The 22,599-nt window shown below is 41.0% G+C and overlaps 3 protein-coding genes across 6 annotated transcripts in view; 2 read left to right on the top strand and 1 right to left on the bottom strand.

Moving 5' to 3' along the window:
• Positions 1-26: 26 nt before the first annotated feature.
• Positions 27-347, top strand: LOC143428215 (anaphase-promoting complex subunit CDC26). The gene has a single exon (XM_076902938.1). It carries the CDS (start codon positions 60-62, stop codon positions 276-278), a length of 219 nt encoding a protein of 72 aa, XP_076759053.1. The 5' UTR covers positions 27-59; the 3' UTR covers positions 279-347.
• A 364-nt stretch (positions 348-711) lies between these two features.
• Positions 712-4,794, bottom strand: Sfxn2 (sideroflexin 2). Of its 2 annotated transcripts, XM_076902936.1 has the most exons (10): positions 4,780-4,794; positions 4,422-4,675; positions 2,849-3,029; positions 2,291-2,461; positions 1,873-2,071; positions 1,665-1,790; positions 1,527-1,593; positions 1,335-1,434; positions 1,198-1,245; positions 712-1,104 (listed from the first exon to the last, which is right to left on the bottom strand). In XM_076902936.1, exons 3-10 carry the CDS (start codon positions 3,001-3,003, stop codon positions 990-992), a joined length of 981 nt encoding a protein of 326 aa, XP_076759051.1. In that variant the 5' UTR covers positions 3,004-3,029; positions 4,422-4,675; positions 4,780-4,794; the 3' UTR covers positions 712-989. The 2 variants fall into 2 exon arrangements, with proteins under 2 accessions (XP_076759051.1, XP_076759052.1); XM_076902937.1 differs by lacking the exons at positions 4,422-4,675; positions 4,780-4,794 and adding an exon at positions 3,722-3,859.
• A 2,974-nt stretch (positions 4,795-7,768) lies between these two features.
• Positions 7,769-22,599, top strand: part of LOC143428444 (uncharacterized) — a 35,053-nt gene continuing 20,222 nt past the window's right edge. For all 3 annotated transcript variants that reach the window (XR_013102424.1, XM_076903314.1, XM_076903313.1), the window contains exon 1: positions 7,769-8,196. Coding sequence is in view for 2 of the 3 variants with exons in the window: in XM_076903314.1 (XP_076759429.1) it covers positions 8,042-8,196 (155 nt within the window). In the remaining variant the exon portion in view is untranslated. The remainder of the gene's footprint in view (positions 8,197-22,599) is intronic.

Genomic DNA, 22,599 nt, shown 5'->3' with positions numbered 1-22,599 from the left:
TACGCGACGAAAGCTTCTCATATTAAAGGAACGGTGTGTTGAACTTTTTCCTAGTAAAAATGATACGGCGCAGCCCAACGAGAATCGAGTTACGACTAGACGATCTGCAAGAGTACGAGGCGATGAGGAAAGCGCTCGAGGCCAAGAAAGAATCTGAAAGGCAGCCAACGTTCAATCCACCCTCGTGGGGTGGTAAATTGCCGCAAAGTGAAATCCAAGAACGCATCGGTTATATGCCACAACAGAGCCAACCGACGCATCCCCTACCCAATATATAACTGTTCGTGCAACGTGTACTGGATTACACATTTTTCACTCTCAACTCCAGCACTAACGGGTTTCACGTGTAATCTATGGATCGAATAAGATAAATTCGTTTGAGATCTGTTTCCAGCGTGTTTATTATAATATCACTAAAAAATACATGGCAGCATTTTTTGTAACGTTTAAACAGTTCAGAGAGGTAGTAACAATAAAGCATCGACGGTCGTTTTAAGATTTAACATTCAGCGTTTTAACGATGTAATCGCGTAGACATTGCGAAGTCGTGAGCTTTGACCTATTAATGTACGAACGCACGTTTAGTCGTCCAATTTTATTAAACCAAGATGGATTGAGCTTTCAGTGAAAAGAAATCATTGCTGTCTGAAACATGCAAGAACCTATCTTTACTACCGCTGGAGGGGATTGTTGTTTCATAGTAACGCATAATGAATGTTAAAAATGCCTTGGTATAATATGTTCGCGTATAATGAGACTTATAAATAAAACGTATTACTATACGAAGTAAAAAACATTCGAAATGCAATATTGTCGCATTTAATGTTCGTCTCGAAACGAGTTCTCCATCCTCTGAACCAGCAGAAAACTACATACGATTACCCTGACGTATTACTCGACTCTGTTATTAAGTAACTTGCTATCTCGTACAGGGTGACAAAAGAGCACCTTCGAGCACTTGATACCGCACGATTGTTATCAGTCGTGCATTATAAACCTTTGTTGAAGTATAAGTTCGTGGGCATTTCCTTGTCCTTACAGTTCTCCTTTAAAAGCTCGTAATTCGGCGGTTCCCAGCGTTCCAAAGTACTTGATTTGATTGAACTGCGGCACACACAGAATTGAAGAATGTTAAAACCTGACGTTTCGAATGTCTCGCACTACATAAAACCAGTAACAGCCTGTTATTTATCTCACCAATTTTGTGGGAATAATGCGCAAGCTGTGGGCACCATGAACGTCAGGCTGAAATATAAATAAGCACAGCTTTCCATTCACATGTACCTTTTAGACCAATTCTGCTCAAAGAATCGAAATATTTAAAGAACACTCACAAACAACCGACTAGTAAAACCTGTATGGGCGCATGCATCGGTTTGATCTTTTGCATCCAAGCGTATCTCTCCAGTCTTTCCATAATGGGTGGCAGAATCACTGGATCAGAGAAATTCCACTTTCATTATAACGATACTGACTAACCACTCGTTCGATGCCATGTTTTACATTTTAAATGAATGCCCACTTACGCATGCCAGGTGCGCACATGACAATCCTCGATACGACCACTTGGCTGATGCCTTTGACCGCCGCTAGCTGCAACGAATCGCGCGTTTAGCTCCCATCCATCGTACACTATATCGTTTCACGAATGTTAGATCGCTTACCCTTGATTTAGTCAACTTGTTGCCGTTTTCGTCGCTGATATCTATGCCACTGGTGATTTCGTTTACTCGCATCAGAGGAATGTTCACGCAGTTCGCGGCCGCAACAGCAGCGAATGGCACGTAACGCTGAACATCAATCATTTTTACAAAACGTTTCATTTTAATTACAAACTACGTACTCCTAAGTAAATGAAAACCTGATGCTTACCGCCATAAGCGGGCTGGCTCGTTTCGCCCAGAATGCTTTGCATCCTATCGCCGTTACCATAGCCGCGGCTGTAGCGCTCACGTAAGCCCCCGCTAATTGAGTTACGTTCATGGGGCTGTTGGCATTTCTGTTCGTGTAATTAACGAACGCGTTGAACGACTGGTTCACCCATTGCCAAAAGACCACTGCCGTGGACGTTCTACAACAATCGTTCGTGTGAATGAATCTCTCTTGCGCGGTTAATCAATCCTTCAGAACCTCGCTCGTTTCTTTACGTCTCTAACGTACAACATTCTAGAGAGCTCGCGGGGCTCTTAATCTAGTTTATAATTGTAAAATTACGGAATGTACGCTCGAATTCCTTCCGTTTCGTTCGCGTTGCTCGTTTGCAGTGGCGCGGTCCAAGAGATTTATGTACCTATAAAATTGAAGCATTGCACCGGTGATCGCCATCCCGCCTGGCACTTGGAAGGACATTCTGCCAAAGACATTCTGCAGGTCACCGGTGTCGGGATGAAAGGCTGACTCGTAAAGCTTCTTAGCATAGATGATTTGCTCCCGGGTTGTACCAGCTGGCTCCTTCCCAAGTCTATGGGATAAACAGACTATTGATTTTTCGTAGACGCAAAAAAGATAGGAGAAAAGGGGGGAAACAGCGGATGGCAATGGTGTGCGCGAATTTATAACAAGAATTCCGATATTGACCAGGTGTCTGGAAAAATGTCCAACGATCGCGTAACAGACTAGCAGAAAATGTAAACATAAGTGACCTCGAAGTGCCCTTGACTCTTCTGTCCGCACCTTCGACGTACTCGAGCGAGCATATTAAAATTCATGGGATCCGTTAAAGTTTACGTTGCTTTGTACAATCGTTCAATTGTATTCGATGTATAAATTTCGCATTCACGTAACGCGTTTGGTAAAAAGCAGAGCCGTTACTAAATAAAATAGAAACTATTGGTCCCTCTGTACTTACTTATAGTCCTCGCACAGTTTCTTCGCTTGGAGCAATTCAGAGTCAGAGACGACGCAGGTGCGGAAGTCGGACATCCACGCGAAATGCTTCCATCTCCCTACGAAGGTGGTGAGATCCCACAAAGGTTTGTCGATGTCCAGTCTTTCTTCCCCCATTTTCGAGGGCTATTGTCGCCGCGATCCTTCGCCAACAAACGCGAAACACTGTCTATTAAATAGCTGCCAAATAACAGTGTCTCCTGTTGATGTTATCGAAAAGATGAAAAAAAATTGCGAGACCGGGAAGATCGTTCGGTCCCATTTAACACAGCGTTATATTTAGAGGTACAAATGTAGCTGGTAGTGTGCGCCGAAATAACCATAATGTGTATCGTGTATTGCGTGAAAAACACTATCTTGCAACGTCGTATTGCGGCGATAATGATTTTTTAACGCGTCACTTTTTAATCCCCATTTAACCAGCGTACGACAGCGATTTGTTTCGCGATTTCAACGCGAATGAAATTTATAAAGGACCTAGTCGCTGAAGGTACAAGGGGTCGTGATATCATTTTCACTCTCTTCGATAAGGCTTATTTTCGAGTCTCAGGGGTATCAAACAAGAATACGTATTAATTACAAACAACGAGATTGTGGCAAAAGGAATTTTATGATAACACGAAATTACGTAACGATACATCAACGTATTTCTGATAAATTGTATTGAATATACAAATAAGGTTCTTCATACAGTACGCAAACGATGCACCGATAAGTTTTGCATAGCTTTCATCTATAACATTTTATCTCCCCAAGAAAGTATTAAGAAAAAAAAAACAACGTCAAGAATTAATACTCTACCAAGGTTGGCTATTTAAACTTGGAGCTATTTCACGTGACAACGGTGTCCTGTATCGACTATCCGGACGATTGTTCCTTGTAACTGATGCGAGACGTGCGTATCGATTATTTGACACTGTTCCCATCGAACGTACCGTTCGATGTTCGAACGATGCTTTAAAAGGCGCACGCAGCCCCTATGAATTACGATGTACATATAATTAACAGGCAATGCCGAATCTGTGATCCATGGATCGATATTATCATGATGCATGGGAGCCACTCGGGTTCGCAAAGTCCGATCGTCGATCCCTCGAATACACGTGTACCTTTGCGTCCGTGGGCCCTGGGTTTGGCGAATTTCACGACGCGCGAAACGCGGCATAAGTTGCAGAGAACACCAACGCGCATCGATCACAATTTCACGTGTTCGTCTACACCCGCTTTCCGTTCCTGTCTCGTATGTACGCCATGGCTATCACGTATCCTCCCTCATTATTCTTGTAACGCGACGACAGCAAGAGACACACGTGATTATCGCGATTCGAAGCAGAGTTACCCGGCTCTGGGTAATTATCGACCACACACGACGAAAGAGAGGCCGCAGTCGATGGGCGACCCACTTTTCGTGCCCGAGTGCCGGCACATTTTCATTAAAAAATCGCCAGCCGATCGTTGCGCATCGCATTACATCGAACTATATCTGCACGAACGCATATTACGTAACGCAGGCATAATTTTTGTAATCTGCTTACCCGTGAAAACCGTACGTCACTTCTGGAGAGCCTGCTCCGTTCTGCTGTCCACAGTTACGCCGCGCACACCAGCTGATTGGCACCCTACGCGAGCGCCAGCTACCTCGCTACGCCCCTGTATTCCTCCCCACCACGGTTACATCTTCATTATTGTTATTATCATTATTTCACATGCTCCGTTTTGACTATCCTTCTCTTTCCCGTGGAATTGTCATGCACGTGTCTTTATTGAACATTGAAAAAGTCGATAATTTCTAGGGACACGCTGCAATTATTTTGAAAATAATACAGGATTAGAGAGTTCTTCGAATGTCAGTCTTTTCTGACTGATATTACTTTATTGTAATCAAAATTATACTTGTATAGATTATAATTAATATGCTTTCGATGAATTATTTAATAACAGCTTGATAAACGGCTGCGAAGCAACAACAACTGATAAGGTGCTGCAAAAGTGATGTAAGCTTGCGTTAATTTCACTAAGGCTGCTTTTGCCGATACATATTGCCAAATAAAAAATCAGCAGACTGCAATAATTCTTATAATTCCGAATAGAATAATCTGTGTTCGGTACAATTTAATTTTCGTCGACACAAATATAAGGGAAGAGAAACGTTTCGGAGTTGTGCATTATAACAGACACGCATACGATCGTTCTTCATGTATAATTTAAACTTGATTCCGTATGCTATGTCTCTTATGTAAAAAGGACAAGTTTCCAAAATGTTAATTTGCATTTAAATAAATTTCACAAATTTGCACATGTGTTCGCGCATGTAAACCCACCGCAACTCTATATATCTTGAATGCAAAAGGTATTTTAAATATGTGGCCTGGTGTTGCAGCTAGTTTATAACTATCCTGCGTGTTCACATGTGCTATGCTAAATAGTAGTTCGTGAATATTTATGTTAAAATAAATCTACCGTGGACACTTTTATAGGGATTTATAAATCGCGTTCAACTAACTTTAAGAGACCGTTGATTGAATTATTTTCTACTTCAATTGCAATGTAATTTCAAGACTGCATGCGTGTATGTATTCATTTCGTATGGATAACTCCAACTTTTTCTAGTTTTAATTAGTGTACCTTTGACTTACACAATTTTCTATGTCCGAATATCTTATGTATCCATTGTATTTTGCACATGTAACGAAATATTGAAGTCTACCAGATGCGAAAGAGGTTTCTAGAACACATTGCCCGAAATAGTGTCATCTGCACGTAGCTGTCGACGAATATTCAATTAACACAAACTTACAACTACGAGCGCGTTTAAAAGTTCATCCGAAACATCAAAGACCCTCAGACGGCGCTATTCGAAGCTACAACATCCTGCTTCGGCTTTACTTTCTTCCCTTCTCACCTTTATGTAAATACAACGACTGTCGTTCTAGCTAGGAACAATTAGGGTGTAACACCTCTCGATTTCGCGAAGAACACCCTAAACGCTCGATATGGAGCGTGTAATATTCTGAGTTGCGCAATAATATTGACAGTGGTAGAGAGCTAATATCGAAAATGATACACTTGCAGCGTGCTCGGATGGACTTCGTCTAGCCATTAGTCATCCAATTATATTACACAGCTTTCGATTTTGTCCTCGACTATTAAGATTTCTCTTCGTATACGATATTTTTCATTGTCGACGGCAAATTTTACCGTTCTCTCTTGTAAGTTGCTTTTCTTAAAGTTACGCGACTCGCTGGAGAAAGTTTAAACAACGCTTAGTGCGGAGGTCAGCGAACAAAATCAAGTTCACGGGCGCTCCTGTCGAATTCCTGAAATATTCGCAGCGTGATTTTCTTTACCGACGAGTTAGTCGTCCCTGTTTCTTCGTCTGTCTGCCTTTCTTACGTGCGTTGCTCCGTTTTTATCGTATTCCTGGCCATCGCAACGCAGCTGATGCACGAAATGTTGGTGCATTAGGCTGACTAATTGTAAACCGTAGATTCCCGTGCCCTGAAAAAGTAGAACTCGACCCCGTTCGTTACACGTCACCGTATTGCAGCTAAATTTGTCACGAATTATTATTTCGTACTATTCGTGATGTAATTTAGGAGCTTTGTTATTCCTCCGTTGAGGCTTCCTCCCGCTCCTCGACCATTTCCGGTATACATATGCCGCTTCCGCGATTAGTGAGACTAATAAACGTACTTAGACGAAATGAATCTGGATACGAACCGAAAATACATTCCTTTCGAGATTTCGCAACATACTTCCTGTCACAATCACAATTTCATTGTAAGTGATATCTCTGTCCTACAAGGGATTTCTCTGTTACTGCGATTAATTCGTTGCCTTATAATAATTACATCAATGGCAAAAATTGTATTTCGCGTGGGACAAACAAAATTTATCTACATCTGATACTGTTAATATTATATGTTTCTACGTTATGGTAATCACGTTTATTAAATTTATTCCAATCAGTGTGCATAACTGGCTCTTCAACATAGAATTCGTTTCTACAGGGAATAGTTGCTCGTTCTTCCAGGTTATCCCCATCATGTCATGGAGAAAGAATGCTTCCGAAAAGTATGTGTGTATAGTGGTGTATCTAGACCGGGTATGCGTTGTATAAAAGAAAATTCTGCTCAAAACCAGCTGGTTATGGCCTTGCTGGCTGGTTAAGATAAATCACCGGAGGAAATATGTGTTAGGCTAAAAAAAACGAAAGATATAGCGGTCAGCAAAAAGATTTTAGCTTTTAACACACGTTACCCTCGCTACGAGGCATGTTTGTCATAGGGGGAGGGCACCGTGGTTGGTCTTTACCGACCTGAAGCAAAACAGTACAGTGACGTATGACATATCAGACATCCCTCCTTTCGTAATTTATTTTGGAACATTTTCAAAGATTACATTATTCTATACACAATTACAGTAAAAATAATCAACCACATCATTTACATTTCCTGTTTCTATAATATTTATCTTTAAGCAGACCAGTGCGTTGCTCCTTTAAACCTGTAAAACCGAAGAAAACCAAGTATTCCTATAATTTCATGATATCCATACTCAAACTCTATTAGACAGTAGTAAATCTTTAAAATATAACTTCCACGGACCACTCTGCTATCTTCGTCTCTCCAATAACGCGATAACCAGTATTACCTAAAATACCGAGAAACAACGTACTGTCCAGCCGTGGAAATCAATTAGTATCCATTTAAACGCGACACTGGAAATACATCACGCTGATATCTCGAAACATTTAAATAAAGAGAACAACATTGTACGTGACGTGTGTAATTCCGGTGAGATCGAGGGGGGAGGGGCGATCGTCGCGGCGTTACGGGCCTGCGGCTGAAGAGTGGGGAGGGGGCAAAGCGGGACGCATGCGCAGTGAGTGGCGAGCGCCCAGCTGTGCACGAACGTGAAATGCGGCGCGGCTGGCGGTGGTGGCTGCTAGGAAAGCAAGCGAGCGAACGAACGAGCAAGCAAGCAGGCAGAAGCTGCCCTCCTGACTCCCCCACCCTTAGCATGCCTCGCAGAGCCCATGGCCTCCGTACACACGGAGGAGAGTGAGGCAGCCCCAGCCGCTCCTCACGTCATCCGCTGAGAGAGAGACGACGGGTCTCGACACGGCGAGGAGCAATAATTCTAACGAGCCAAGATGGCGGCGGACACGGTGGCCCTGTCCGCGCTCACGCTCGCCAGGGGCGACAAGATCCTCGTGACCGTCGAGTCCGCGCTACCGGACATCGTCGTCGTGTCCTTCGTTCACGGTGCCAAGTGCTTCCAGGGCGCGTTGCTCGACGCCACCAAGAGGTAAGCGCATCCAGCTCTTCTTCCTTCCTTTCTCTGTCTCGCGCTGTCTCTCGTCCCGTCCGTCCTTTTTCCTTCCTGTGCCTTTAATCCTGCCCGTCGACGAGACGAGACGAGTCGAACCCCGTCGTGATCCGTCCAACGTGCTACCGTTTTCGCACCGTCCACCAGGGTTTCGTCGTGGCTCGAAATTTGTTTTGACCGATCGTCGGTCGAAAGAGTCCCCTAGCAAGCGTGTCACGCTGCCGTTGTTGCTCGCGATTGCAATTTGTTTGTTGCGCGTTTATATATTGTGCTTTATTATGCGAGCGTGTGTCTAATGCGCATATCTGTGTGCGCGCGCGCGTGTGTGTGAGTGTTTATTTGTAACCATGTGCCTAGAAGTACGCGTGTGAAAGCGTGTACGATAAAAACCAGTGGTCACGTTGAGCGGTGCTGTTGACGAATTTTGAGTCACACTGTCTGTGGTAATTACAGAGCTAGTCGAACTTTTCGCCGTCGGCGAGCGACGGACGACGTTGCGAACGTGTCTCTGTTCGCCGTCGCGTTCACTCCTTTCCTGTTACCACTGTCTCCACGTGAAGGAAACGAACGTGATTATACTTGTTTAATAAACAAACCTCGCCACCCAACGTTTCATCCTGTTCACGTTAGAAAAAGTTGAATCCACGTCGACTATCGCACTCTGAATGCTCGTTTGGTTTGCCATGTAGCATTGCACGTTACTGGTAAACTCGTTGCTGGAGGTAACCAAGCACGTTTCAAACTGCCGGGGCCGCGATTTGCCTCGTAAAACCCCGTCGCTTCCGGTCGGGAGGATTTCTCTCGCAAGGATGCGATCGCACGGCCGCGGGTCTGGAAAAGTAAATTTTCACGATCCCCAAGATTTCTCGGCCGTGAAACAGGGGGTGTAAGCCGTTACGTGCCCTGCATGTCGTAAGTCTTCTCGTAAAACGGCTTTTGTTCCGCAAACGGAAGTAGTAGTTTCACGATGACTCGTGCCCCGCGACTTACGCCCTCCGCGATGGAGTCGCGGCCGTCGGAGAGGATTTTACGATCGCAAAATAAGCGTCACAGTGTTGTTTCGTTAAAATTGTACTTATTAGACAGATATAAGTGTTCTGTACATTTCACGTCCTTTCTTTCCTACAAGTTCTTACTCCTGTCTCTTTGTGTACTCATCGTCCACATTCTAGATGATACGATTTAATTGTTTATGGAAGTGCTTCATCGATGTATTTCGTAGAAATGATAGAATTGTACAAATCAGGTCAATTGTGATACTCCGATGTCTTTTTTACGTGGTTCTACATGTATCAGAACATTATTTTTATATGTCACGTGTAGAGATTGGCCTTCGTTTATTTTACAGGTGGCTAGTATATTCGTTTGCAACAGGATTATCGTCGCACTACTCGTAGCAGTATAATTATTCATATGATGAGACAGATGACAGTTTTATAACATTTCTATTGCGATTTTGGATATGGTACAGAGGAGGTTGTCCGTTAAATTTTGTACAAGATTGATTTCCTTTTGTTTTACAATCTTCTGCGATAGAATTACTACGCAAAGTACAATTAAGTATCTCTTAACTTAAGAGGTTTTCATATCAATTATTAAAAATTTCGAGTCACTGGTTACGTGGTTATTTTTAGCGATATATTTTAGGAGCACGTTTAATGGACGCAGAATACAGGAATTACTTTTCCCTTGTTTTTTTTTATAGGTGCAATTACATGCCTGTGCATTGCTTATTACGCTATCTTTCTTTTTTTTTTCTTTACTTTCTCGAACGACCGTTTCACGTTCACATGTGCTATCGCATTAAACTGCTTTATTTCATTCAAAGGTTGATATTATTATTGAAAAAAGTCTTCGAAACCGTGAGTCATACTTGACGAACGTTGCCTTGTCCGTACAGTCATCGCTGATTTCTCTCTATCGCAGTGAAAATTGAGTTCGATGCGAAACCGATTTTAGCTGCTCGATGGCGGTTCGGTTATCCATTGACACTGAATATATTATTAATTCCATCATTAATAACACCATTATTAATTTGTAACATAATTTATGCATATAACTCGCTCCATTTAATTTAAATATGACCAGTTAATTGGTCCAATAAGGAGTTATTAAATTGCGAATATTGATGGGGAATTTCTGAATGCCCTTGGAAGAAGCAAGTTTTACTACAACGATAATTATCTTGATCGATCTGTTCCATTATTATTTTATTTGCATGTCTGCAAAAGTAAGAATGTAATTTATTAATAGTGATTTATCGTCACGTGATTTGTCAAATCGTGGACATGTTAAACTCATATACTGTTATATAAATTATTTATGAATGTTTGTTCAAAAAGCAAGTTATATAAGTTCCACCGCGTTATTTTAAACGTGGACTTTATTTCTGTGAAATGAATTTATTATTTCATAATTTGGTACACGTAGGACACAATACGTTGGAGATTTTTGAGTATTGTTAATTTTGCCGTTTATTATTTTTATTTGTATAACTTGTCGGACCCCCACGAGAAGAAGATAAATTATATCTTCTCACCCCCTCTTAAACACATAATTATTCTTTAACAAAGAATACTTTGAGGTTGTTATAAAGCGACCATACTTTCTCATTAATCTCTTACCGCTTACTGCAATGTATACCATATACTTTTTTTGCATTACGTACATACACTGCTAAATCATTAAACTGTATTTGTTTTCCAACTTTATGGAACTCTTAAATCAAGATAAGCGATAATTTTACTTTCTTTCGAGTAATTCCTATTTCTGTTTCCGGTAATGCGCTGATAACACAGAACAATACAATCAAGCTAGCATTTGTCACATAGTGTTTCCTTAAAATGGTTATTTTCGTTTTTATCCGTACGTTTGTGATTGTTTAGAAGATTTAGATAAAAAAAATAACAAAGTTGAGTTTCTTAATGAAATAATGTAGATCGACAAGCACCTTTGCCATAATGGTTGATGCTTTCCCTAGGTGTTTAAAATAATTTCTACAATTCTGCCCGTTAAACATGACGGTAATCGTTTAACGAGCACGAATTAGCGGGAATTAAATCCTCCTTATAAAGTAGAGATACCATCAAAGTCCTTTTTCCCGTTTTAATTATATTAGCGTAACGCTCGCATTGCAACGCGCCAGCGAATGATAAGAGTACCGAGGAATAATCGCATTCTTTTTCATTGTACCTCACTTTTGCAAACCGAAAATCATGCGACGAGCAAGCACGCGCAGTGTTTCAGAACTGAGCTTGCGATTAGCTAAACCACCAATTCTGAATAATGAAGAAATAAGAATATTCGAGGAGGAACAAACGAACACATCTGAGATTTTAAAGAAATTCAAAATTCATAGCGTTGAGACTGGAAATTGTGTATATTTCATATTTTCAGTAAAATACGCTATTCTATCTTTTGAAGCTTGTCCTACTGACAGTGAAAAATTATAAAAACGCGCACCTATCTCGCGAACGCTATAAATTACACTTTCAAACGTTCTGAACTCATTTTAAATATTGTTATTTCCCTTTTATCTGGCATGTTCATATCTATTCAGTAGAACGCGTTCTCGAAAATATTCTATATTTCTGCAAGCTCACACAACCGAAGAGATATATATATAAAATAAACAGCAAAAGTAGGGAACATAAGGAAACGTATCCGAAAAATAAATACAGGACTTTATTTTCTACCAGAGAGTTGAACATCTCTTGTTACACGAATTTTTTGAAACTACCTACACACGACACTGCACAGACCCTGTCAGAACGAATAATTTTCGGTACATGGAAGGAAGAAGGGAACGAACGAACATAGGGGACGAATATTAATATAATTTTCAATCGATCCAAGCACACCGTCATCCCCTACTCCTTCGCCTCGCCCTCCCTGTATATCGCCCATGTTTCTTGCTCGAATTTCGTACACACTGTCCTCGTCCGTGTCTTCCAAACACGCTGTCTCTTCCGCGGTCGTTCGTTCTCCGGAAATTTGCATTTTTCCAGTCATGTTTGTGCGAGCGCGCGTATCAGCGCGGCGCATAATAAAAAGGAACCACGCAGTCCGCGTTTCGACCATTTTTCCTCCTTTTTCGATCCCCATTACGCAAGTTGTATCAGCTCTCCCTTTTTTTCTCTTTCCGTTTCCATCCGCGACGCCGAATAACACGCTCGTCCCTCGATGGATCTCGCCGCGAAATTTATGCTATCGCAACATCTCGCGATTCGAGGAATCTATGAATCTGCGAGAACACGCGGTTCAGCAACGGGTGAACAATGCTGGTAGCGAGCAGAATCCGAGGAGAAACGGGGCACGCGAGCGCCGCTGCGATGTCGGATTTACATTTGTTTAATTTGCTTTCGATTTTGTTGAACCGGTCGCGTTGCTTCATCAGCGCCGCGTAAATCGTGCGCGCCGTGTTTTTGTTTCGGGTTAGGCCAGTTTTCGTAATCGATTTTTATAATTACGAGCCTTGTACGCGCGGTGAATGTTTAGAGGAACAAATGGGCTGCGTTGCGCAAAATACAGAAGCACGTAACTGTGGTCTCGATATCTGTTTTCTGTTTTAAAAGAACAGATAACGTATAGAGGACTGTATACGAGAAATGCCAATTATAGTAGTACAATATGGAAAATTGTAAAAGTTTATGGAAATGAAAGCTTTTTTTCTTGTTTTTTTTTTAAGAGTCATGAATTATGGATAGCATAGAGTATCGACATTTTCAACTTCGCGAGAAACAATGTCGATAAGCCTAGTAAATCTAGTTATGTCATAGTGTATTGCGTATACAGGTACAAAGAAAAGAGCGGAAGACCACGAACTTAGAAGTTGATAATAAACTAGGAAAACAGTCTACGCAGAAGCGTCGAGCGCGAGTGTATAACAAGGAAACTTTTTACTGAATTATTCCCTATTCATCGTATTCCTCGTACAGTCGCGGATAGAAAAATTCAGAGAACATCTTGGGCGAATGAGGAACTCTTCGAAATTGTTCGCGTTCTCCACGACTGAGCTCGCCACGACTTACACGCTTGAACGTAATTTTCCAATCGCTAAGAAAAAAATTGCCGAACGAAACATTAAGCGTGAGATAAGCGCGTCTGAAAGGGTTAAGGAAGGAAAGAGAATAAAGGGAGTCTTTACAGCCGAGGCTACTTCCACTCTTACTCCTCCATTTTGTTTTTCGACGGTTATCTTCGACGTGGGCGCAAGCACGGTCCTAATTAATGCGAAATATTTCGAGGAAACACGAAATATTTCTCTTTGTGCTTTGAAAGTATCGTTGCAACGTAGGTTATTGTTTTTATGGAACACGCTAGCGTTCATTAGAGGGAAATCTGTGTTAGTTCATAAAAGAGAGAATTGATTAATCATAGAAGTAAGTAATGAAAAATATGAAAGAGACAAGTATGATAATTTTTTATTACTTATTTATTTTCTTTCGTGTTTTTTGTTACTTATAATTAACAATTTTCTATCTTTTCTAGATGTTTTTTTACACAGCACAGTGAATATTATAATGACATTTAATGATTGAATAGGTGTCGGTAGAAGACGAAAACACACGATTTTATTTTAATACACAATCACAGAATATAGAAAACAGAATATAGAAAACAATTTCATTAAAACATAACAAGCATTATGCAATTCTGTTTACTCCTCGTGTAAACATAACAGAACAAAACAAATAGATGATACTACTTAGAAAAAATTCGAGCAGTTTTCCCGCAGGTTTGTCGATGTAGTTTTATCGTATGGCCTTATCATCTCACGCTCGATATCTCTTGTTCGATGAAAATAATAATTTATAATAATCATTCTTCCAATGATATCAACTGCGTCGATACACGCATTGCTGCCTTTCGTTCGATCTTGCGCGATAAACAATTTTGTTTCAGACTGTTCAGACGTCGAAACAGTCGTGTTTTTCACGAAGCATAACAATCTCGTTAAAAATTTATTCATTGCAAGGTGCGTGCATGTGAGCACCTTATTTTTTCGTGAAATTTTTGCGGTCGAGGTAAAGCGAAACGCGAAAATATCGGCACGGTTAAAACGCAACGCGAGGGTTTCATTTCTGCAAATTAAGATTGCCTCGTACCGCGGGCATCCGAAATTTGTTCGCTCCCCTCGAAAACAGGAAAGGCGTTGCGACTTTTTTTTTCTTTTTTTTGCTTTCATACGTCACACTGTGTCCGTGGTACGAATACGAGAGTTGTACGCGATCTCTCTCGCAACTCGCGACAATTTTGTAACGTTTATGTTTTTCACACATTTTTCATCCCATTGTTTTTTTCCCTCTCGGATATCATTGTAAGCTTTTTATCTCGTTTATGCATATTCTTCTAATTGAAAGATTGCGGTTGCATAAATGATACCGTTGTAGAATTACTGGGACGGAATTAATTATGAATCATTGATGTTCGATGGAATATATATATATATATATAATTCATTATTACAATATCGATAGAGCAGAACAGGTTTACGATTCGATGTAGATCTAATCTTTTATTGAGAAGATAATAGCGTTTGCCGTAACGTGGAATTTATACATACAAAATAAATCGGTAATTCGCGTCATTTTATATTATCCCACTGTTTCCTCGATATTATGAGATAATAATATAATATCAATTATTATGTTGTTTTTAACGAGGAGTCGTATCGATTACCTCGCTGCCTCGTTAATTTAAATACAGCCTTTATTAATTCCATTCGTACTCTTTTAAGTTTCAACAAATATTTAGCTCTCCGCTACTAATAATTACATCTCGTTTTGCTTCACGAACTCGTTCACCACTTCCTTATGGCTTCTAATTTTCAGTTATGCGAAAAGCCTCTGTCCATTCTTCATCCGTGCTTGTTTTCTGCATCGTTAACAATATTTTAGTCAGTGCTCCCTTGCACGAATCTCAGATAATGAATTTCCATTTTACCATAACGATGCGTATCCAAATATGATTTTTCACTGTCGACACGATTGTTAAACAATTTTTCCATACCTCGTACAGTATCTTAGGAGCATTAATAATCGTCTGAGAGTTCGATCGCCTCAGGGGTGACGCTGTAAAATTGTGGAGGCTTCGAGGAGTCATCGAGGGTCTCGATAACGTCCTCCAGAATCGCCCTTGTATCGGCAACGATCGAAATAAAATCGTGGTTGTTCACCAAACCGCGTCAGACTATCACCATTAACATTTAACACCCGCATCGAGTCGTTGCCAGATACGAGCCGCTCGTAAATTCACTGTGTCGATCGATATGTGTCGCGGGGGTGCGCTCGAGGGTTAGAGACCCGAAATCATCTCCGTGGCTCTTACGCTCGACGATTTTCTTTTTCTTTTTTTTTTCTTTTTTGTTCTCTTCGTGCAAATACCGTGTCAGAATCGCGCGTGACTTTTCATTAACCAGCTACGTGTCCCGGTAAAAATAAGGATTTCTAGTGAAACATCAGACTTTGGGGGTGGAAATGGCGGGGAAGATGGTGAAATACTTTTTTTCAGGATTTGGGCGTTATCGTTCGACCAATCCGATTCGCAAGATTTTTACCAGGGAATTGGGTTTTTTATAAACGTCAGAGAGATACCATTTGCTCCGTTCTAGAAGCATTTTAATGTGGAGTTTGATAGGCACTTTGTATATTTTTGCATGTTGTATGTATTATGCATACTTTTGCAAATTCACGTTCTTATAAATAGATTATCACCATTATCTAATAACAACGTACTGTTAATTGTACGTGAAGTACTCGACATACTCGAGGTGTATTAGACAAATTTTTTAACAAATTCAAATAATGAAATGGTTTTTAAAATTGAAAATTCAGAATTGAGAATCACCAATTGTTTTACAGTAAGGAATTCGAACGACGTGGAATCTTAGCGTAACTTCAATAAAATCTATTTAATCTAATTATAAGTACATCTTCCTCCTTTTTTTTATTATTTCTTCCAAGTCTTTTTTTGTACGTTCGTACGTTACGTTTGAAGTATTGTGCTCGATGTTGGAAATGAAACAGGATTTGCGAGCATTAACATAATGCCAGCCTCGAAGCATTAATGCGACGTCAGCGCTTTTCTGTTTAGAACCGTTTGCATTTTCGATGCTCGTTTCGTATCGTTTGAAACTGTAATATCGCGGTCGAAGCGAAACACTGTCGACCCTTTGTGAGACGGCTGCGAAAATTTTTGCCGATCACTGTCAATCCGTTGCGAGATCGCTGCGAAAATTTTTGGCGATCCCAATTTTTACTTTCGAATCGCAGCGGTTGGATTAAATGTCACGGGTCTCGTGGACGTCGAAGAAAATGTTAATTCGCGAAAATGACGGCGCGGATGGATGATTTATTTGAATTCTAAACGCGCGCGCATTAATCACACGCCGCACGTCCTTTCCCTTCGCTGGCTCGTACGTAGCCGTCGTTCTAATCGTGTATTAAACATTTACCACGGCCGCTGTTAATTCTAACCGGTACTTGGTATCCCGCGCGATTAATTTCTACAAATTGGATAAATTGTAATGTGTAATTAGAAGACGCAGTGAAAGGTGTTGGATTTATATTAATTGAGGTGCAGCGGACAATTTAGATTCGTATCTGACACGCGTGTGCGCGGTTTGAACGCGCGAAGAATGAACGGGTCACAGTCGATGGTTATAAATTTTCATGATAATTCCCGTTTTCGGTGGAAAATATGCACGCGGGAATTTATACGCGCCACGGTTGTCCCATCGTTCGCCTGTTTATGGCACTACGCTTCTCAGTTTCTCCTACATTCCTCCGAGAACTTCGTTCAAATATTTCCTGCCAAGTTTCTACGCTTTTTAAACTTCTCGATAGATTCAATCTTGCGCGTCGATTTTAATTTAACTTATTAAACATTCAATGCATCGAGACGTTTCTCAAACGAACGTCACGTTCACTGAAGAACTTTCCTCGGTTTAACATGAATTTCTTCGTGAACTTGTCTGTCAATTTTACAAACACAAGTACCCTTAAAAGTTGGTTCTCTCTACATTATTGCGATCAAGTATCACAGTCACCCGTTTCGAGAATTCCGCTCGTTTGATAAAATCGTAAGCAGAGTTCACGTTTCACTTCTTCCTCGTCGAGGAACCAAAATGGCCACGCGATCGAGGAATCCAGCTTCCATCGTTAGAACGCAATCGTTCCATGTTTACCCTTGAATCGTATCGTGAATGAAAAATCCAGAGGCAAGTCCCATTTACGCGGGGTCTGACCACGAAAAAGCGGGTCAACGGGTCCTCTAATTGATGTAACAGAGAATTCCGATCGCAACGGGGAGCGAATTAGTGGAAAGAGCACGGTCGCATCGGGGCTGTTAATTAGCCGGCGCTTGTGCGCCTTTTATGCTATCAAGTTCACAAAGTTGCCATAGGAGTGCTCGAACTTGCAAAAGTGAAAGTGAAACGGCGCTTAATTACATTATAACGAGCCGGGTACACGGCACACGGGTTCTTTCACTTTGTCTTCGGCTCCTCGAGCTTAATAGAGCCTTTTCGTGCCGGCCAATCGTAATCCGTTCTTCCGCGGCCGTTCCTCCGATCCCGATGAAATTTCGCGATACCATTGTTGCCTTCGTTAGAGGGGTTTCGTTCAATTTACATTCTCCTACGAATGAAACGCGAACAAGCTTGGTTGTTCTATTAGTCTCATTGTTAACTATTTGCCTCTTCGAGGAGGAACAACGTATTTCTGCAAAGTTCACTCGAGGCGTTCATCTCGTTCTTCTTTAAGAGATGAAACGAACGAACGTATGAATGAAATTGCTTTTTCGTTAGCAGATAGGAGAACCAACGTCCGCAAGACTATTTGCGCCGTTTTAGCTTGTGACTGGCACGAGTTGGTTACGTAAGACGATAAAAATTCGCAAGTAGTTATTTATTATAGTCGTTTAGTCGTTTTAATATGCCAGCTATATAAATTATTTTCACCATGTTTCAAAATCGTAATTAAAATTCTGTAAATTCGATTTAATCGAGCCGCTGTTCCTTCTCTCCCTGATTATTCATACCTGAGATGTTTAATCGATGAGTTTTCGCAACGAGACTGAACAAAGTGTGACGTTTTATTCGCGACACTGAATAATGTGGATATATTTAGAACGAACGACTGTCGAAACGCAGCAACGTTATTAATACAGCCGAGAATGGCCAGGAAAGTGGTTTAACTGTATTTTCTTCTGGGAATGCGGTGTGTACTGTTCGGATGGACTAAGTGGGACAGGCTTATTAAATAACGATCCTAGCATAGGTTCGAGGGAATCGAGTCGAGGCGAATTAATTTCAATGGGCACATTGTAGCGTTTAGCAGCCGTGGGAAGCGAACTTCGAGATTCACTTGAACTTGAGAGTGGTTCGCGTGGAATACGCAAGTTTTCCGACCTCTGCTAGCCATAAGTTACATCCAGAGGAACAAACGTGGACTCTATCCAATTTCGTTTCTGAACCGGTGCACAACTTCGCGTCTCATTTGAATATGAAGAACGTGCGCGCCGTGCGCGTTATCCTCTGCAAGACCATCAAGCACAGTCCAGAAAATAAACTCACTCTCGTCTGTTTGATTTTTCTACGCGAACTGACACTGTACCGCGCTTATTTTACTCGATTAGCGAAAAATTCCAGCCGTTAGGAAATAAACGCGCTGGGACGGAAAGAGTTTCGAGAAATAAAAGATCGCCTGTTTTTCTTGTCCCTTTTTAAATTTGTTTTGAACCGTTGCCGAGTTGATTCATGCTTTTCTTTAAGCGGACGATACTTCATTTGCGCCCCTTTAAGCGGAATAGCCGGTTTTTTAAGTGGTAGCTACTTTGTTCTTTTTCGACGGCGAATGGTTAGCTTTTTAAGTGGAATAACTACTTTTTAAAGTGGCAACTACTTAATATTCCTTCAAGTGGAATCTGTTTTATACTTTGTTAAGCGAACGAGATTCCAAGCCGGATTCCTTCGTCTCGTTTTAATTAAAATTCCATTATATTCCTTGAAACGTAAGCGTATACACGCTGCTTGATTAAAATTATTGAACACACAAGAATTACAGAAAAGCGTATCGAAGAATCGAAGAAAATTTATCCTCACTGCTCAAACAAAACGATTGTCTCCAGTTTTACAAAATCAAAGTACAGTAACAAATTAATCAGAAACTTTTAACTGTCTTTTAACCCCGATTCGCGTCTGCGTTCCGCGAAAAGTTACGGAGGGATGGTTCCGCACTGTCGTAAGGCGGTATCACGGCTCGTCTACCGGTACCGCCATTTTGGTGCTTGATTGATGGCCGTCCTAATGACTTCTCTCGCGAATCTTCATGGAAAACGTCCATCCTAGCCACTTGCCACAGAAAGACAGTATATCCAAACTCCATAATCGTTATCTAAACAGAATTCAACTTTCCATGATTCTATTTAGACAAATTTCAAGTTAGATCGATCCTTCCAACGATTTCAACAGCCGCTCGACAAAAGGAACACCAATATGCGACGATAAGTAGGGGTAAACAGAGGAAGACAGTATATCTAAACTCCATAATTGCTATTTAAACAGAATTCAACTTTTCATGATTCTACCTAGCCAAATTTCAAGTTAGATCGATCCTTGTGACGATTTCAACAGCCGCTCGAAAAAAGCGACCACTGTGCGAGGATAAGCAGGGGGTCTCGCGCGACTCCAGGAGTTCCCAAGCCCTGCCATAACTCACCCTGATCCCGAAAGGCAGATATCTATTTTAACATTTGTCCAGAGCCTTTAACACTCGCTCTCGAAATACATCGCGCGCAACCCCGAATGGCTGCAACGGGAACACGGTGTTCTCCACGTAGTGCCCGAAAGGGGCGCTCTCTTCCTTTTATTTTAAATCCCCGCCGGAAGTGGTTAGATCGGGGAGGCGGCTCGAGCGGCTGGAAATAATTTCCCTGTCCAGTATCCGGCTGGAATCGAACGGAAAACGAAAGAGAGGGCGAAATTGACCGCGATCGAACGGAACGACCGTTAAAAAGATCGCGGCCGATTCCGCGTGGTGGTATTATATTTAAACAGCTCCGATTCGACGGTGGCCTGATTCAATTTGGATCCTATAAATACTGTTCCTTTGTACTACCCCATCGTTGTCCACGCCACTGGTTCTCGTCACACTTCAACGAGAAGGCGAGCTCGAATTTTTGCTTTCACTACTTTCCATGGAATCATTCGTTTTCTGTCGCGATCCAGGTTTATTAGCAATGGTTTTCATCTGTTAATTGGTACTTGGAGCATCGTGTTCAGTCGTAAGAATATTTTTACTATAGTTTGTTGTACTGGTAGTGATCGAATATGGTTTATTATGGTTTAAATGTGATACAGAGACAGTTAGGTTCGATTTGTGGTGGGAGTATTTACTGTGTGCGAATCAATGAGCAATTAATTATCGTAACGAAGATTATGATTACAAATAAATGATTTCTGTTAGAAATTAATTGGCCATTTATCGAAGAGCGCAGTCGGTTTTTAAATGCTATTAGAAGCTTGGCCTAATCCCGGTAATCTTTCTGCCAGATTTGTCTGATTTGTCTGACCCATAGATTAGAAGTTAAATATAAACTGTACTTCGGATGATATAACTGTTCTGCTAGATTTTACATGTAACGAGCGCCGATGTTGCTACTGCGTATTAATTAAGCAATTTGTGCCCAATGCCAAGTTCACTTCGCATCGTGGTAATTTATTATTCATGGATGTAATAATAAAATCGCTGCAGCTGCTTTTATCTGTAATTCAAATTACGCCCCGACCAGCGAGCGTTTTGGCGTTAACGTAAATGTAATCGACCCGGTATTAAAATACTTTATTCATATTTCGATTAGAATATTCAAAGTTCAAGCAAGACCTTTCGATTCTTCCTTATTCTCACTGGAACTTTTCAAACTCTCCCTGTTATTCTCGAGGCTCTACAATTATTCTGAAATTTAATTATCATTTTTTACATTTCGATCATGATTTATCAAATTTCTCGAATTTTATTTGAGAGATTCTCCCGAGTTTTCTAGAATTTTTGAACTTCTCTGTGAACTCTGCGAACGCTGAGCTCGTGGCTTAGTGGATTTTAATATTTTTGGGAGAAAAAAGGGGACACTTTCAGTAGAAACGATATTCGTCGCCAGGCGAGCTGTCGTCCCGCAAATTAACGAACCTATGAATTTTTATGGTGCGCAAAGCGGCTCGAAGCGAGCTTGCGGTTTCGTTGCCAGTTGTCAATGGGCGACGTAGCAAATGGATGAAATAAATCTCGCGTGGCAACCGTATGGGTTGGAGACGTATGTGGTCAAGGCTTTGGAACATTTTATAACGCCTAAGGCGGGGTCGATACGTCTACACGGTGTCCTTTAAAAGCATCGGGAGCCTCTAACAAACCTGAAATAATTCACGATGCCAAAACTTTTTTTCTACACTTTGAAATATTTCAAACATCGAACGAATGCTGGGATTCTGGAAATGTTATAACGCGAACGACATCGAGGATATTTTAAACTTGTTTTCGTTCAGAAACTTCTCTCCAACTTTGATAAGAATCATTTTTAACGACGACAGCGATTTTTTTTATATTCTCTTGGAAAAGTGGAAGTCTCTTTGAGGAAAAGAGATATGCGCGTTATTAAGATATCGAAGAATACGTGTATTTGAAAATGTAAAGAGAAATAGATAAAATTATTCTCGATTGTGCACGTAGCATGTGTGCATGGAATATGCAAGGAAAGTTGCAGTCGATCCCAGTCCTTTGAGCCGTAGTATACTCGTAGATGATTGTGTTACATGTACACGTAAGGTGTGAATAACACAATAACGTGCGGTGCGAAACAAGTTTAAAATGTTACCGCGGTAGGGAAAAAAAAGGAATTCCCAACCGTGGGAAACAATCAGACATTTCTACACACGCGTTGTACTTGCAAAACGAAGGAACACACGATCGTTTGTAATGTTTCCATAAACATTTCTGTTCACATATTTTGCAATTCGCAAATCCATCGCACTTTTTATCGCTAATACCGTTTCAGCTCGCAAATATTTGGAACGGTACACGAAGTATAAAATATTTTACAGTAATTTATCGAGTACAAATATTCTACGGTATTTCACGATTATTACCAAGTGTTCAACATTTTTTAACGCACGAAAAATTTGCAAACAAAATATGTATTGGCTGCTGTTGATAATTTCCCTTTCATTAGCAAACTCTCGAACAGTTTTGTATCCTCGACAAATCCGATCGTATCTAGAGTCAAATATAATCAACAAATTTCCAAGCTAGTTCAAAAATTCGATAATCGAGAAGTAGGACAATGATATTCCGACGGTTTTTAAATCGTGCCAGCCCAACAACCGAGTAA

The sequence above is a fragment of the Xylocopa sonorina genome, chromosome 10, assembly GCF_050948175.1.
Source record: "Xylocopa sonorina isolate GNS202 chromosome 10, iyXylSono1_principal, whole genome shotgun sequence".
In the NCBI taxonomy this organism is placed as follows: domain Eukaryota; kingdom Metazoa; phylum Arthropoda; class Insecta; order Hymenoptera; family Apidae; genus Xylocopa; species Xylocopa sonorina.
Note: the sequence above shows the minus strand (reverse complement) of the source record. Positions and strands in the feature narration are given on the sequence as shown.